General features: G+C 25.3%; 2 protein-coding genes across 4 annotated transcripts; both read right to left on the bottom strand.

Annotated features, from left to right (window-relative positions):
- Positions 1 to 4,307: 4,307 nt before the first annotated feature.
- LOC132918187 (CCR4-NOT transcription complex subunit 7-like) lies at positions 4,308 to 7,776 on the bottom strand. Its single transcript, XM_060979312.1, has 3 exons — positions 7,459 to 7,776; positions 5,183 to 5,616; positions 4,308 to 5,052 (listed from the first exon to the last, which is right to left on the bottom strand). Exons 2-3 carry the CDS (start codon positions 5,593 to 5,595, stop codon positions 4,563 to 4,565), a joined length of 903 nt encoding a protein of 300 aa, XP_060835295.1. The 5' UTR covers positions 5,596 to 5,616; positions 7,459 to 7,776; the 3' UTR covers positions 4,308 to 4,562.
- A 7,191-nt stretch (positions 7,777 to 14,967) lies between these two features.
- Positions 14,968 to 18,159, bottom strand: LOC132917607 (mesoderm induction early response protein 1-like). Of its 3 annotated transcripts, none has more exons than XM_060978427.1 (2): positions 17,924 to 18,159; positions 14,968 to 17,637 (listed from the first exon to the last, which is right to left on the bottom strand). In XM_060978427.1, the coding sequence occupies exon 2, from the start codon at positions 17,616 to 17,618 to the stop codon at positions 16,872 to 16,874; it is 747 nt and encodes a 248-aa protein (XP_060834410.1). In that variant the 5' UTR covers positions 17,619 to 17,637; positions 17,924 to 18,159; the 3' UTR covers positions 14,968 to 16,871. The 3 variants fall into 3 exon arrangements, with proteins under 3 accessions (XP_060834410.1, XP_060834411.1, XP_060834409.1); XM_060978428.1 differs by having other exon boundaries at positions 17,957 to 18,159; XM_060978426.1 differs by having other exon boundaries at positions 17,860 to 18,158.
- Positions 18,160 to 18,421: the final 262 nt, after the last annotated feature.

Here is an 18,421-nt window from a genome sequence, read left to right as displayed (position 1 = left end):
AAAGTAACTTTTTGAAATTGGACTTACCTATATAACCGTTGTGTACACACTATTCTGCTTAATGTACTGTGTACTCTTATGAAATATATCATTCAACATTATAAAATAGCTATATTAATCTATTTTTTTAATCATTAAAAATCTGATGTAGTGACTATATAGGTTAACTTATGAAGCGTGCTTTGGAGGTCGTAGTCGTCGTAATTTCTGTACGGCTACCACAATAACAATATGATAGTTATTCTATAATCTATACGTGAATAGTTTATATTCCCTTCCAAAATTGACAAACATTATATCAAAATTATATATTTTAATACGATTTAGAAATTCACGATTTTGCCATCATGATAATTTGATTTTCATGTTTCGAGAAATTACATTTTATTTGGCTTTCATTTGTCATATTCCTATTTATTTCAATCTATGTTAGGTTTAATTTGATGATAAAAATTGAGTTAGATTAGGCCCATTGGTATGCATATACAATAGTATATAAATAATATGGTTATTGGTTACTGCAAGAGTGCAATATGTTTATGCTAGTAGCTAGTTGGATGATCGTATTATATGGAATATTTATCTGTTCTGTGTACTCCGTCAACTAGTGATGACATAATATTAATTTTTGAAATTACCTATACAAGTATTGCTAATATCAGTAATATCCAATTCCAGTAAAACCCAATTTATTTGTCAAATATAAAATATATATTGTAAACAATAAACAAACAGTTATACGTATAACTGACGAGTTTATTTGTTCTGTTTTAACAAGTTATAAACAAAAACCATATCAGTGCAGCCAAGCAATTAAATGTAATTCGTTGATTTTAATATCATTAAATTACCTACCCGGTTGTTAAAAAAACTATGAGCAAAATATTAAATTCACAACGAAATGTTACTTTGGCAAACTATTGATTGATTTTTTTTAAATAATTATCTAAAAATAATCGTGTTTGCAAAATAAGTAGATATAACTATATTCATTATTGATTAATTTTTTTTTCATATACCTACTTACATAATATATTTAATAATACATTTTGCTAATCAAGTTCTGGAAGGTGTAAAAAATCATTTTTATATCTATACAAAAAAAGTAATAACTAGAAAAAAATAAAAAAATTTTGAAAAATAACCAATAATAGCTCGTTTATAAAAATAATCAAGTATAACAATTAATTTGATTAAATTAAAATTTAGCCATATAGGTAAGTACCTACTACAAACCTATACCTGCCATATTCATCTTTGTGTCTAGGTAACCGGTAGGTAGGTACCATTTACTACAAAACAATTTACAATTCATTCGTATAATATATTATTAGGTAGCTGAACTAAAATGTATTATATTTTGTATTAAACTATTAGAAAAGTAACTATCTCGTTTTCATTTTTATAGTCTAATATTTTAATCGTTTAGGATTTGTACCTATTTACAATTTGTTATTATGGCGTAATACATACCTATATATATATATATATATTTAGCGAACTCGATTTTACACTACCATACAATTTGCAATCATTACTCATTAGTGTACGTCATTCTTATTTATAAAAAAAGGGATTCTAACACCATTGTAGCTATAAACAAAATCATCATGCGTTTTATAATGCCTATTGGCTAATTGTATAATGAACAACCTATATTTAATATTTATATTTTTTTTTAGGTAGGTACCTACTATATTATTACGCTATATTATTAACATAGCTAATTACGCTTTTCTTCTTTTTTATATACAAAAACAACAAGATCGACATTTAAATCATAATCGTAATATATAAGTGCCTTTGTGTAGTTATATTGTTTTGCGAATAATGCCATTGAATGGTTGTAATTCAATATTGTTTATCAACATTATAATAATGGATCAACGGGTATATTTGTAAATTGCAAATTGTAATCAAAGTTTAGTGGCACATTGAGCGTTATGGAAAACACAATATTTCATTGTTACGTGTGCGTATATTTTATTTGGGTATTTTTAAGCAGTCAAGCATATCAATTTACGCTGTGTTATTATTTTTAAAGTTGTATAACTCGTATTATTATTATTATTATTATTATTATTATTATTATTATTGTTATAATAATATATATAGTTGCATTTGCATATAATGATTTTAATTTTTGTTAGTTCGTTTTACTATTATAATATTATGGCGATTATTAATTTGTTTTTAAATTTTTTCTGTTTACATTGTTCTTTTCTATAAAATATATATAATTTTAAAAAATGATAAAGAACGTTATTGCTAAATGCTAATCGTACTCGTGAAATATTGACACATTTTATATTATCAATAAACATTAAACATACCAAATAGGTAATAATAGTAATATACTAATATGTAATATTAAAAAATATATTATTATTATTTAATATATATAATTAAACTTCAAATTGTATAGTTTACTGTTTAAAAAATAAATTAATAAATTGCTTTTAATATTTTAACATATTTGGTAGTCTTAGATTCAATTTATATACAATTTATATATACCTATAAAATATACATAATTATGACTTTAGCTGAATTTAGATTTAATATGTTTAATTTAATATTAATTTTCTTTAAATTATAGAGTAGCTACATAATTTGTTGTTTTTCTTAACTAAAAATAGTTTTAAAGTACTTTTTTTTGCATTTGTTATTTTATACACAGGTACTCATTTTTCTTGTAATAAAAATATATACTTATAGATATTTATATTATTACATAATATATTATTTGATACACATTAATTGTATGATTTATAATTTATATATAGATGCATAACATATGATATTAATAACAAGTAATAATTAATAAGCAATAAGTTATTACTAATAACTACAGAGCAAGGATTTTTATGCACTAAATATTCCATATAATAATATTTAAAACAACATTTTTTTTGTAATGAATTATGGTAAAAAAAAATGCACAATTATTATTTGATTTACAAATTTAACAACTCATAATAATTAATAAGATATATACTTAAATGAAAAAACAAATTTAAGGATTTTTGAATAAATTATTATATTCTTAAAATTGTATTGATAATTAAAATGAACGACCTATATATTTCCAGTTTTTAAAGCGTCACAAAGCTGTGGCGTTTATCTGTTAACATATTTGATATCAACTGAAATTATTTGGGCATTTTTAAAGAAACTAGATATTGTAGGTAGGGACTTAATAAATATATTTTATTTATACATACAAGTTTATCATATTTATATTACTAATTATTGCCTACAAAATATATTTTTGATTTTTACTTGACAATAAACTCATGCATAATATTTTTTTTTTTTAATTTTCACTTCAATATACAATAGCCATTAAATATACAGAAATATGCAAAAAAAAATTTCAAACTGTTATGATTCACAAAAATTACTGACAATAATCCAAAAATATGCAACTGCATAGAAATCCATGCTCTAGTAATAACCAACCAATAACAGTATATAAGGTGTAACTAGACTACTTGACAAATTTCCATTACAAATATTACTATATTTGTTAAATAGTCCTGTTATACCCTGTATATAGTATCATACATTCATATCCACTTCCTAATAAACTTAAAAACCTATACGTTATTATTTTAAAGCACATAAAATAAATTAGTTACTCAATTTATAAATATTTATTTATCTACCTGAAATAACTTATTTAAATAAAATATTTTTAATAAATTATAAAACATAATTTTGTGGATAACAACATAACATTTTTGGATTCTATTCTTATTTTAAACTATAAAAATTAGTTATAATTATGTTTATACATCTCAATGATCATTAATTATAATAAGATGTTGAAATTTTAACTTCAATCACTCACATAAAATGTAAGTATTCAGTATATGTATGCTAAACTATTTTTCTTAGTTTCCAATAGGTAATATGATATGAGGAATCAGATATTACATTTTCAAACATTATATGATTTTATGGTAAAATACAAAATTATATGCATTTTTAACTACTGTAAATAATATACATATTTACAGTATTTTTTAAAAAAATTTAACTTCTACACTTATAAATAAAAAGGATTACTTATGTTTTTTGATATTTTTAATTTCTATAAGAATAACTTATGAGAAAACTTGTAATAGATTTTATGCATTTATTGGATATCTAACCTAACCTCGTGACAAAGATTATCTTACTGAAAATAAATTATATAAACAACAAAAATCTATAAAAATCAATATTCTCATTATAACTAATATATTCTTTTATTTCCTTAAGTTAACAAAATGTATATATTATTTTTAAGTACTTTTCAAAAGAAGTATAAAGGTATTAAATTTACCATTTTCATTTTTTTTTTCTAATATAATTATTCTAAACTAAAGATATTTCAATAATTTTTCTAACTTTGTTCATAATTGGTGAATACAAAACTTATACAAAATAAATAAATAGCAGACAAAATATTTTAACTTGGATATTTCAATTTGAAATTAACAATATTAATATTATTATTATAGATATATATAAAAAAAAAAAACAATGACTAAAGGAACAAAATATATAAGTTTCATTTACAAATTAAATGGCCCTTCATTATCATATCGAAATTGACCATTGTTCAAAGTGGTAATACCCAAGCCGTATAAATGACCACAGTATTTTTTACTGTCGATCATTCCTTCAAAGTACATATCTCTGATTTTAAAAAAGGCCATGCCTGTTAATAAGGAATCGCTACCAGCCTGATGTTGAGGCCCAATACGCTTCAATTCCAGTTGATCAGCCACTTCTTGCAGACCACCCTTTAAATTTTTACAGCTCTTCATTAGGTATTTGATATCATACACACAGGGGAAATACAGAGAAAACATCTCAAAGAACTCAGACTCTTCCTGTGGAAGTTTTTCATCAGTTAACACTTTAACCAAGTAACCAAAATCAAAACTACTGTGGAATGTCATCCACTTTAAATTATCCATCAATACTAAGCCAGATGTTATTATGAATTCAGCAAAAACTATCGGTTCAATTCCATTCTCTTCATGATTTTTGAATTGTATTCTAAAAAACAAAAATTGATTTCAAGACATATACCAATTATAAAATTATTTTGTTTATTTATATAAATTGATACCATTTGGCTTAATTAAAGTAGTAGTATACAAAAAATTTAAATAAATTTATTAATTACCTGGAATTTGTCAATAATTCTATACTATCTTGAGCATACATGTCTTCTGACAAATTAAATTTAAAATTGAACTGCCATGTTGTATATTGGTCAGTGGGTGTCCTGCCATCTTCATCAAAAAATGAAAGCCCTAATTGAATGATTCTCAAAAGATCAACATTGCATCGTAACAACTGATATAAATAATCAGCAGCCGTCTTGAAATCGCCGATTGGTCGTGCTACGACTCCAGGAAATTCAGTGTCCATAGCAACATAACAATATTTAGGCAATAGTTTTCTAATTGATGCAAATTCTTCTTCTAAATTATGAGCCCATACATCTTTTATTCCAAAATTGGGACACACCCATGACTGTAGTTCCGGTTCTTGTTCATCTACTTCAGTGGCAAGTGTTAGATTATTATCAGACATATCAATGGTGTAATGCTTAACCTGTGTAATATGTATACATATAAGTCTTAACAACTTTTTTTTTAATTTATAAAGTTGTATTAGTTTGTATTTTTTTAAACATTAGGTAGATACCAACCATTATAACTATTATATAAGACTAGAAAGGTTAAAAATAATGTTCTCTTCACAACTTGACAGTATTTTGAATTATTATTGCAAATTTTTGTAAATTACAATACAAAATAATTGATTTTTATGTTTGAAAATTGTATATATAATATTATTAACGCATATTTTGTTTAATAAAACAACAAAATTAATTTAATTTAAAAATAAAAACCTTCATGTAGGTACCTCATAAAGAATCATACTATAAATTGAATAATTGTTTTTAATGAGTATGTATTTAATATTAATATTTAAATGGAATAAAAAAATTTAAAAAAAATTGTATAATTAATAATTTAAAAAAATGTTATGAATTATAATTTTTTAAAGTTTATTCCCATATAAATGAATATACATATTATAGGTACTTTATGTTCAAGGTTTTTTTAATACATGTAATTATGTTTTCACTCATTTCTTTGATTTGTAGTGTACAAAGTTCTAAGCCTTGTAATTTGAAAAAAAATTGTAAAATAATATAATTTATCAATAGAATTAGAATACTTTCATAAGTAGGTACACGTAAGCGAATGAAATTAATCAAAAAGTATTAAGTTATATACTTTATACTACAACCACAATATAAACAAAATATATCTACATATTTTTTTAATTTACTTTTTTTTTTTATCAAAATATTTATATACTGACAATCTGACATGTATCTATAACATAACATTAGTCATGTTATTATTTAAAAATGAATTACCATTAAAAACAACAAAAAATACAACTATAGAAGTATGGAAACTTTAACAAGTATATTGGCTTGTGAAATACTGGAGTGTGCCTAATTAATAGAACTTTCACTAATATGAAATTAAATAATAAGTTTACCATCATTTATTTTTATTAAAATAAGATTATCTGAATGTTGAGAAAATTAGAAATTAGAATGTTAATTACTTTAAAATCTATTGTTTACCAAGCTGGTAAAATAACATTTTCTACACAAATACTCGTATGAAAGTATTAACATTTTATTTCAAAAACATACAATTAGTTAAAATATTAATTAACTGTTAAAAAATAAAGAACAAACACAAAAAACACATAATAGCAATAAATGATTTGAAATAGTTTCTCATTTTTACTGATGCAATTGGACAATTGAACAAGAAGCTAAACGTAACATTTTATTAACTTAAAAATCATTAAGTACAAAGATTAAAAGATAATGAAATTGGCTCATAAGATATATTAAACACATTTACAAACATAGACAAAGGATGTTAATTAAATGTATTAAAACAATTTTTAATATTAGTATGTGAATATTAATTGTTAAAATTAAATATTTAGGAACAATATATAGGTAATGTTAGTTGGTGTGAGGCAGAGCCCTGATCGTCTCTGCGAGTGTTAAATAATTAAAACACCCCCAGTACTACTTGACTTCTGCATGTAGTTATATAATCATTGGTGTTAACTATTTAAACTTTTTAGTAGGTACTATTCCAAGGACCTCTACTTAATTTATAATTATCTACATAATAAAACAGTATCAGAAATAAAAACATGATTTATTGATCATCTATCAAATTAGATAATATTAGGTACCGTACCTATCTAATAACAGGTACAAATTTAAAAATACCTCGGTAATTAAAAATATAAAGTCAAAATAATAAATATCAACATTAAATTACCTAATAAATAAACTACTTATTCTTAAAAATTAGAACAAGCTACACAATAATGTATTATACTTACCAAAAAATTTGTTTTTGATAATTAGGTTTGATTAAAACTTAACGAAAACACAGTGTACACTAACTACTAGGTAGGTACCACCTTAATTATTAATGTTTCAATCATATTAAAATGTTCTACACATTTTAGTCGTCTATAAAAATATCGTTAAAATTTGAATCCTGAAATTACGATACTGATATACTACTATAATAATAATACTTATAGTTATAACTTATAATTGTTAAATGACTCTAGAGAAAATCAACAGTAATAGTTCAGTATCAGGTACCTATGAGAAATAAGTATATTGGCCATAAAGGAATATTGATCCGTCGACTGTCGGACATCAATTATTTATTAATTTATTATTACTGCTTATTGGCTATTGGTAATTTATATTATTATTATTTATTAAGTTTATTCGAGATATTACGTATTACGGGAAAACACGTAGTATTCGAGTGTATAAATAAACGAGATAGAAGCATTCAACCATATTATTTAAAAGATACTAATGCGAATAAAGATTATAAAATTCTGATTATAGTTTATAGTATATACATAAAAATTACTTACCTATATTAGAGACTAAAATATTGTGTGTAGTACGAAATGCCAAGTGTAGAATACATCAATACGAAATTAAAAAGTGATCTGTACCTAATGCCTTATTTTTTTTTCATTTAAATTATTGATTGGTTAATTTATATGTATATATATGTTTTGTAAAAATATCTTTTCTGGATAATATAATATGTTACAGTCTAAAATCAAAATTCTTAAATTTAACATTATACCTAGTACCATTATATTTTAGTTCTTATTAAATATTAATGCATAATCATATTTAATTATATTTAAACAATGATATTTATTTTATTATCATAGAATTCAAGACGCTTCGGTTTTGCATAAGCCATAAATAAAGTTGGTTATGAATAGATTCGCCCGGGCAAAAACCAAAATATGACATTTATTTTTGCTAAAATATTGTGGTCTCTTGGACAATTCGCATTTTGTCCGAGTATTTCTGAGGTGTGCCCGTATTCCGTAACATATAATGTGTATATATAGTTAGGTTATCCTTATCTATATTCTATATAAATGCAGTATTCGAATTGGGAAAAAAAGTAGAGCTCAATCCAACGTTTTAAAAACTGCGTTCCAAGTGCACAATTATTTGATTATTTAACACAAATCCGTAGTGCCCATGGGGGGCTTTGCCTTCCACAGGGCACAGACCCACACTCTCTCAACAACCTTACGGCTTACTTATATTTTAGATACCACTTTTCAAATTATTTAAATTCCAAACATAATGTATTTTGATAGTAATACCTATACGTCCTTCATATTACAGTAAAAAATAAAATAAATAATAATAATCAACATAGGTACATAATTTATTCAATTTTATTACTAAATAGATAACAAAATTAATAATAATTATTGTTTTTGATATTAAAAATTGTAAAATTCGTAAATGACGTAAATTGAAATCCACATTTAAAAAAAAATTATTTTGGATATAAGTTTGTGCCGTCCCCCCGTTCCAGTGAAAAAATATATAATACATTATAATATATTATAGGATATAGGAGTGATAGGACATGCGCCTGCCATTCACCCATTTCCCACTTCGATCCACTTCGACCAGACTTTTAACACTATTCAATAATACCTAATTAAAATATACAATCAGACCATTCAGTAGTCAGTATAGACATTAGACTGTATAGTTATTAGTTAATACTTACTTTGAAATACACCCTGCGACACTCATTTTTTGTGTCCGTCTTACACTCTTACAAATACGTAACGTCATAACTAGGATTCTGATTTGAATAATGCAAAAGCCTTTTTTTAATATAATAATAGAAAAATAATTTTTGTATAAAAATGTGTGTCATTTAATACTTAAGACGATGGATGTATTTTTTGGGGGGTTTTATTTTTACTTATAAAATATGTCTTTTTTGTGTTTATTTTTTAATTAATTTGATAGTACACGACATGCCACATGCGTACAAAATACAAATCGATAAGATTTTCTGAAAACGGTGCATTGGCGTTTGTCAATTATTGAGTTTTATTATCGGCGATATTTATTTATATCGCTGAATACTTTTTGAGTATTTGCCATTTGGTATGGCCAATTAATTTTAAGTTTATTAAAGTACCCATACTACCAATCTATGTTCATAATGCGTAGATACTAGATTCAAAATTGTTCGTCAGTCCGCATTACTGAAGACAGTTTATCTAAGTATATGGTAATGAATTTTTAATTTAATACAAACTAGTTAAAATGTACACTACAAACTATTTATTTTTTTAATAAATTAAATGTTTTTATATTAATTACACTGCGTTTAAATCCGAAGTCCGAACCCTAGTCATAACTCACTTAGAAACAAAATTATTATAAAAACCTGACAGTCAAATACATATATAAATGATATAATAGGTATATAGGTATTATATGTTCTTACCAATAAGCTTCAATGAAGCTGCTTCATAGTAGGTTAATTCGCTCAGATATTAAAGCTAACGAAACAAGACATTAAGTCAAGAACTACTGAACGTGAATTTAATATAATAGTATAATACGCAAATACGCTAAGCGCACATCTTGTAAAAATTGTGGACTAGGCCGTATCTGAGGGAGGTTCAAGAGGTCCGGACTCAGGTCCCCCAAAATTTCTTAAATAGTTTACAAATATTTAAAATAACTAATTATTTTTAACACCAACATATACATTTTCAGTCATAAATGGCTTAAACTCCAATTTCATATTTATATTTATTGACTGTTTTGTATCATAATATATAATATATTATACTATAGATTTATAGCGTCTACAATATTATATTTAGGTATGTAAATTAAAAATATTATTATAATGTGTCCAATATCCATAGAGATATTACATTTAATCCTGAATAAGTATTAAATCAGTTTGCTCTTCAAAAAGATATGAATAGGTATATTATTAATTTAAAATTTAGGTATTGTATTTGTGTAAGTTTTATTTTTTATATTTGTTATAATGTAATGTAACTACTAAAGTACTAACTAGACACTAGTCATTAGTGTACTGTAAGGTGACAAGATGTCGAAGTAATTTTGTTTATTTGATCATATTATCTTTTTTTGTATTATTTTTAACCAAATGTCAAAACCTAAATTGAGTAGATATATAACTATATAATTACAATATATATTATATAATATATTTTATATACAGGTTTTGGACCTCTACGCAGAAAAAAATGTCAGGATACGGCCTTGATCGTGGTTATGGCTTCATTTTAAACATTGTAATACAATTTACAATACTTGTCATTTTGTCAAGCTTATTTTTTTTCAAATTTAGTAAGTAATTATTGTTAACCGTTTAACACTTGTTCAGACAATATACCTACCAATTAATAATAATCTGCATGCGTCTCCGTTGCTTCAAATTATTAAATTATTAAATAATAATTAATAGTTATGCCTGATGACAACGAATTTTGGTAAAAAAATATTCAGATCTATCATCATGGTATCCAAAGACAAAAATTCGGCATAATATTTACGAGGTAAAAATATACCCGATGCATGCATGTAAATGTAAGTGATGTTTACTGTTTAGACTACTGTTTAGAGGTAAAAATATGTCAATAAATATAATACAATTTATTTATATTAAACATTAAATAATTGATTTACTGATTTAGTATATTTATTAATTAAAATATGTATTTATTAATTTATTATTAAAATAATTTATACAAACGAAAAAAATACCTAAAAGTAAAAATATTATGTTCTTATAAGGCTCACACGATGAAGTGTGATGGAAATACGAATAAACGAATAGGTAGGTATAATAAACAATACTATTATACAACTGTTGTCTGTTACTATATTAATACACTTATTAATCGGTCAATGACATATTGACATTGCAGAACGAACAGTAACAAATTCCACAATATTATTTGCTAAAGGAATTAGTGAATGAAGTACAGGAAATATTAAATAAAAAATATCGTGAAGCGAAAAATTATTCATAATCGAAGGAAGTGTCCTGAGGCTGAGACTTAGCATTATATATTATTATGAAGTATGAAGTATGAAAGTATGAAGGTAAGATAGTCTGATAGTACCGTCTGTAACTTCTTTATAAAATCTATGTATAATATAATATATATACTTTACTTATGTTCAATATTTTAGTATACCTTACCTACTATTTATAATTTTAGATAATAATATTGATTTTACAATGTGTTTTTATCTGTCATACCACTGGAAGTGTTTTCTGGTTACAAATTGGATTTAGTTAGTACTTTGGAATGTCTAAAGTAAAAATTCTTAAACGATTTAAAAATAACCTAGAAAAATATAAAAAAATTAAGAAAAAACGAGAATTTTTTACATAAAACTAATACCTAGTCAACTAAGTTAATTTTGTTTATTTTTGTAATATTTCAAAAACATTATAATAGATACCTAATTAAAACCAATTGTTTATACTAACATTTTTTTTTACTATGATAATTTTACAATGCCAAGCACCAAAGCTGGGGCTGTCGTGTTAATAACCCTCGTGGTATCATTTTACACAGCTTTTCCAACGAAAAAAATTTAAATATCCTCTCACCACCTGGACCTACTTATTGGCCTACCTCACTCAAAAAAAAACCTGACATTCTTGATATTTTTACCGCCAAGATACCCAGCAACATACATTTCTGTACCAAAAACATACTCGATTTAAACTCTGATCATTCCTCAGTTCTCCTAACCATTTCAGCCACACCATTAGCACGTATTAATCCACCCAAATTATTCTCATCCCTTACGGATCACATCAAATTTCATGATACAGTAAATAAAAATATTAACCTAAATATCAGGTTGAAATCTAATCTCGATATTGACGAAGCAGTCAACAATTTCACAACTCAAATTCAATCGGCAGCGTGGTCCGCCCTAAAACCTGTCAAAACTGTTAATTCAAACAATATAATAAACTCTAATTTTAATTACCCATTAATACCAGAAGAAATTCGATGTTTAATTGTGGAAAAACGTAGAGCGAGAGCAAGGTACCACTTCTCTCGTCTTCCTTCACACAAATCCGCCTATAACAAACTTGCCAATTCTTTGAAAAAAATCCTTACAAAACATAAAGCCAATGCTTTCGAGCAAAAATTGCACAACCTATCTGTTGCAAACGGTTCCCTTTGGAGAGAAACTAAACAGCTTTTAAAATACAAATCTCCCTCAACTCCTCTTAAAAAAGCAGACAATACATTAGCTATTAGTGACGCAGAAAAAGCAGAAGTATTCAAAACGCATTTATCAAATATTTTTCAACCTCACGCTGATATTCTTGACCCTCAACACATAGATAATGTTAGAAAATATTTAGACTCTCCGTTACCTAATGGACCTCCCGTGAAATACACCACACCAAACGAGATTAAAAATATAATTTTAAAACAATCGAATAAAAAAGCTCCCGGTTTTGACCTTATAACAGCAGAGGTTGCAAAATGTTTACCCAAAAAGGCAATAGTCCTTTTGACTTATATTTTTAATGCAATATTTCGTCTATCATATTTCCCACTTATGTGGAAATTTTCACACATTGTCATGTTTGCAAAGCCAAACAAACCTCCAGATGCTCCAAACTCATATAGACCAATAAGCCTCTTACCATTTTTTTCAAAAATTTGCGAAAGGCTTATTCTTCATCGACTATCCCCACATGTTATTTCAAATAACATTCTTCCTTCATCTCAATTCGGTTTTCGCGCTAAACACAACACAATTCATCAAGCACACCGCCTGGTTGATTCTATATCAACCTCGCTGGAACGTAAACAATATTGTTCCTGTGTTTTTTCAGATATCTCACAGGCATTCGATCGGGTTTGGCACGATGGCTTACTTTATAAACTTCGAAATTTTCTTCCACCTTCCCTGTTTCTCCTAACTAAATCCTACCTCACCGATCGATACTTCCAAATTCGCATTGGAACATGTACTTCACAAATGGCTATGATAAATGCAGGCGTACCCCAAGGTGGTATCCTATCTCCATTATTGTTTAACATATATGCCTCTGATCAACCCGTCACTGAAAACACCATTGTTGCTGATTACGCTGATAACAAAGTTTTAATCTCAATTCACAAAATCCCCTAATAGCCTCTGGTAATTTACAAACTCATCTTAATCTTATTTCATCTTGGTACACCAAGTGGAGAATAAAACTGAATCACGCCAAGTCAATACATACCACCTTCACCCTGAAACATGGCCTCTGTCCTCCAGTTTCATTGGATAACATACCTATACCCACTTCCGATACAGTAAAATATTTAGGCCTTATCTTAGATAAAAAATTGACTTGGAATCCACACATCAGATCCAAAAGACTAATTCTAAACTCTCGTTCTCGTATAGTCGTATGCTCAAAACCTTGTTATCAAAAAATAAATGTTCAAGCCTAAAAAATAAACTACTAATTTACAAATCATTTCTAAAACCAATCTGGACTTATGGTCTACAACTTTGGGGTGCGGCAAAGAAATCGAATCTTAATAAAATTCTATCTTATCAGAATATCACTCTACGTCAGCTCACTAACGCTCCACCATACATTTCTAATTTAACACTCCACAACGATCTACATGTCAAAACGATTGAAGAGAAGTCGGTTATATATTACAAGCGATTCTTCTCACGTCTGGCAAACCATATCAACCCTCTAATTAGGAACCTAAATACCTTAACACTTCCCGACAATCCTCGCCGTCGAGTGTCGACTGAAAAGGAGATGGTGCAGAGATCGTTTACTATAATCATTAATCACTCCCTCTCTCTCTTTTTAAAGAAAAAAAAAAAAAAATAATAATTATAATTAATAAATAAAAATTCTATTCCTTTCCTCCCAAATCTTCCATCACGCAAAGAGTCACTAGTGGGCGACTTCTTAATCACGCTTTATCATGTTTAGTTTTTGTCACTTGTCACTTATACTTATTATGCTATAAAGTATAGATTGTATATTAATCATTATAAAGAAAAAAAAAAAAAAAAAAAACTATGATAATTTTTGAGCATTTTTTAAATATTAAAAAATATAATTTTTAAATACCAATAAACATGTATAGTTTGGTAAAGATAGATAGTAAGATAGTACTATCACAAAGTTGTTCATTTATGAATTAAAAAAATATTTTTATTAATTTTTACTAAAATCTTAAATTAATTGAAAACATGTAGTTATTGAGTGAAGTATCCGAATAAATGAACCGCAAACAAATCAGTCTTCTTTTCTTTAATACATTCTTACCAATAACCACTTCTGTACAAGTATCAACCACGCATAAAAAAATTCAGAACAAGATTAATTTTATCATTTTATACTTGAGTTTGCTAAATTTAGATTCAGTTTATAAAATAATAATTAGAATTAATATGATAATCCACAAATTTTAGATAAAAAGTAGTAAATACGTAAATACTTCAACTAAAATTTAATAACATAAAAACCAACTATTACAAGAAAAACACTTTCCATCAAATGTTCTACATTTATAATCTGGTAGACTTTCCAGGTGTTGAATGTTCGTACGACATAAATGAGTTACTTTATGAAAATATATTTGTCGAATAAAAACTTAGGAGTTAAGGCCCAAAGTTATCATAATTCATTAGCATTATAATTAATTTTAAATTAAATAGGTATTTTTTATTTGATATGAAGCTATAAAATAACTTAAGTGTAAATTATAATTTAAAATACTTAAAAAAAAATGTTTTAATGGATAATGGAATTAGAGATTAATAAGAGCGGTAAATGTTGAATGTTGGAAAAAATTGAATAATTCAAAAAATATATTATTAATCATTATAATAAAATCTATTAAACAAAAATTATAAACTTTAAATGGATTAACATTAGTTTAAATCATACCTATATTAAAAAACAAAAAGTATGTACTCTGTAATAAAATAATTCATAAAAAATATAAAAGACAAAATTGTACATTTTGCTTTACAAATTGTTGTTATTTAATTTACAAATATGTTACAATCATATTTTTTTTTTAGTTAAATAAAATTCATAATAAAAAAAAATACACATTAGATAAGTATAAAAGAAAAAATTATAATATTCAAATTGACATAGGTAAAGAATTAGGAAATTAAAATAGGAATCCAGAAAGCACAATGGTCAAAAGTGTAATATTTAGTAAAACTATTTTTACATTTTGTTGGAATAATATCAGTCAACATAAGTTAAGTACCTAGTACTATTAAGTTAACATTATTTCTTCCTGTATAAATATGATTTCTATTGTAACCAAAAATATAATACTAAAAATATGATATTTGATAATAAAATTCAGACGTCTTATAATAAATAATGTAAGTAGTGTATTTTATTTTTGTAAACATACTACCTGTAAACTATACTTTCATAGTTACACAATCAAAGTTATTTATCTAATATTAATAGAAGAATACATTTTTTCCTAAAATCTATTTGTACAACAATATTAAATAAAGCTTAAACATAATAATCATGATGTTTAGAATTGTAAAACGCTCCACTAACAAAAAAAACTAGTTTAATAAAAAAGCAAAGATACAAAAATAATATATTAAGACAATACATGTGAAGTGTATTTTTAAGAAACTGTAAAAATTAAATATAAAGTGAATTACTTCACCAGTTAAATGTTTAAAGTTAAGTATTTTTATAAATAAATTAAATGAATACACTATATATATTTGTTTTTATATAGGTGTATACTATACTGTATATCTAAAGTAATTAATAAATAATATTTAATTATTTATCTTAAATTATAAATTAAAAACACTATTAATTATTGTACTGTTTATACAATAAAACTGGCATAAAATATATTATGTTCAGTAAATATGTGGTATATAAATAGTTACATTATCTATTATGATTTCTTAATAATTATGTAACAGAATAAATATTTTTTAATTTCTATTTTTATCAGTAGAAAATATTTTAACAGTTTTCTATTAGCTTATGATAATAATTACTAGATAATGTACGACATTAGTAAATAAATTATAGTTGTTAAACTATGTTGGATTTACCCTGTTAGGTATTAATTTTGCTTGAAATTGCCTTTAATATGCTATTTACTAAGATGTCTATAATACAGAAATCCTATTCAAAATAAAATATGGCATATTAAGTTTAAAAGTTTAAATATTACTTAGTAATTTGGAAATTAAAATATTAATAATACTTGATAGAAATGTAGTACATCTTCACTTTAAATAACCTAATCAACAAATAAAATTATAGTAAATAGTTAGAGGAACGTCTTATTTATACTTAAATTTATTAACATTGAGTTAATTTTTAACAAACCCTTTAGTTATCCACTAGAGTGACGTGTACACCTGATGTTTCCATTCGTTGTAACCGTTTTGGATCACAGTAGATTAAACAATTACCAACTTGATTTGTCTTTTGATTTAGTACAGAATTTTCTCCGTCTTCATAAAATGTAATACCTGGTTGAAGAGCATATTTTTTCTTTTCTAGACGTTCTTTACTAGCAAATACATCATGCCTTTCTGTTTTTTTCCATAAATAATAAAAATGAACAAGTTCACCAACTGTTCTTGTAGTCACTCTATGTTGTTGAATCAGATAAAAGTTTTTATTAAAGCAACGAATGCCATTTTCAAAGTTTTTGCATTCTTCTTCTGACCAAACCATCATAGCTCTTCGGCCAAACATTTGATCATTTAATGAAACTCGACGTAATGCTTCTTCAGTATTAAAGCCGCATTGCAAAAGTAAAAATAGTGCGTTTTCATCATCTCGTACATGCTTACCTTTAGGTAATATATTTGTACCGTGAGAAATTTGATGAATATGATGAAGATAGTCAGCAATAACTGCATCAGTTGTGTTATGAGGATCCCAAAGAAGTTTATCAACATTTTGGTATGGTGGATCATCTCCATACTTGGATAGTCCATCAGGAATTTGTGCTTGATAATCACTACCTACCATTATAGTTTTTTTCTTCACTTCATCAAAATCACTGCCATCACTATCATCAGTAGGATCAGAATAATCAGGGCGATCATTTGTAACTCGCTTGGACATTATTTCAAGACTTTTAAATCTAAAAATTAAATATATTTATTAATTACTTACATTTTATTTAGTTTTAAATAGATTTGAAATGTAAAAAACAAAACAAATGTTAAGATTATTTAAAAAAATAAACGCCTACATTATTTTTAGACAAATATTTATTTATGTATTAAACAATTGATTCTAGAATATATACTTTATTATCAATGATAATACATAACTACAATTATCTAATTTTAAATATAATTACTATTTTTTTAGGAGAAAGCTTCTTTTTTTTGAAGTACATTCAATAACAGTTATTAAATTAGTACCTATCCTCTTAAAAATAATCAGGATTCTTATACCCAGACTGAAAATCAAATACAAATTTTCAATTAACAACTGAAAAAAACTAAAATAATCTTAATTCCGTGATATACGTCTTAAGAATCAAAATTCAAACGAATCCAACTAAAAATTATAGTTAATTTAGAAATATTTAACTAATAACTATTGACAATTAATAGTCACTAACTCACAACTCTAAAGTATGATGAACTAATTGTTTATAAACAAATAAACAATACAATGCAATGTTACCAAATTTCTGATTTCTGATAAACATATGTTTTTAACTTTTATTTTGTTGCCGATTTATAATATTCAATCTATATCTATACTTATATGTGATAATATTCTTTGTTGATACTATTTCATGGAATAGAATCTATGATAATATTATTAGTTTATTATTATTACCAAAAAATGTCCCAAACTCCCCAAGTCCTAAAGTCCCAAATTTAAAATCCAACTGACCGCCGAACGGCAAG

This window comes from Rhopalosiphum padi, chromosome 1 (genome assembly GCF_020882245.1).
Source record: "Rhopalosiphum padi isolate XX-2018 chromosome 1, ASM2088224v1, whole genome shotgun sequence".
NCBI lineage: Eukaryota > Metazoa > Arthropoda > Insecta > Hemiptera > Aphididae > Rhopalosiphum > Rhopalosiphum padi.
Note: the sequence above shows the minus strand (reverse complement) of the source record. Positions and strands in the feature narration are given on the sequence as shown.

Coding starts and splice junctions, on each gene's coding strand:
- LOC132918187 (XM_060979312.1), bottom strand. CDS start 5,595: ATGTCTGATAATAATCTAACACTTGCCACTGAAGTAGATGAACAAGAA. Junction 5,053..5,182: donor GAATTATTGACAAATTCCAG/GTAATTAATAAA, acceptor TTTGTTTTTTAG/AATACAATTCAAAAATCATG.
- LOC132917607 (XM_060978427.1), bottom strand. CDS start 17,618: ATGTCCAAGCGAGTTACAAATGATCGCCCTGATTATTCTGATCCTACT.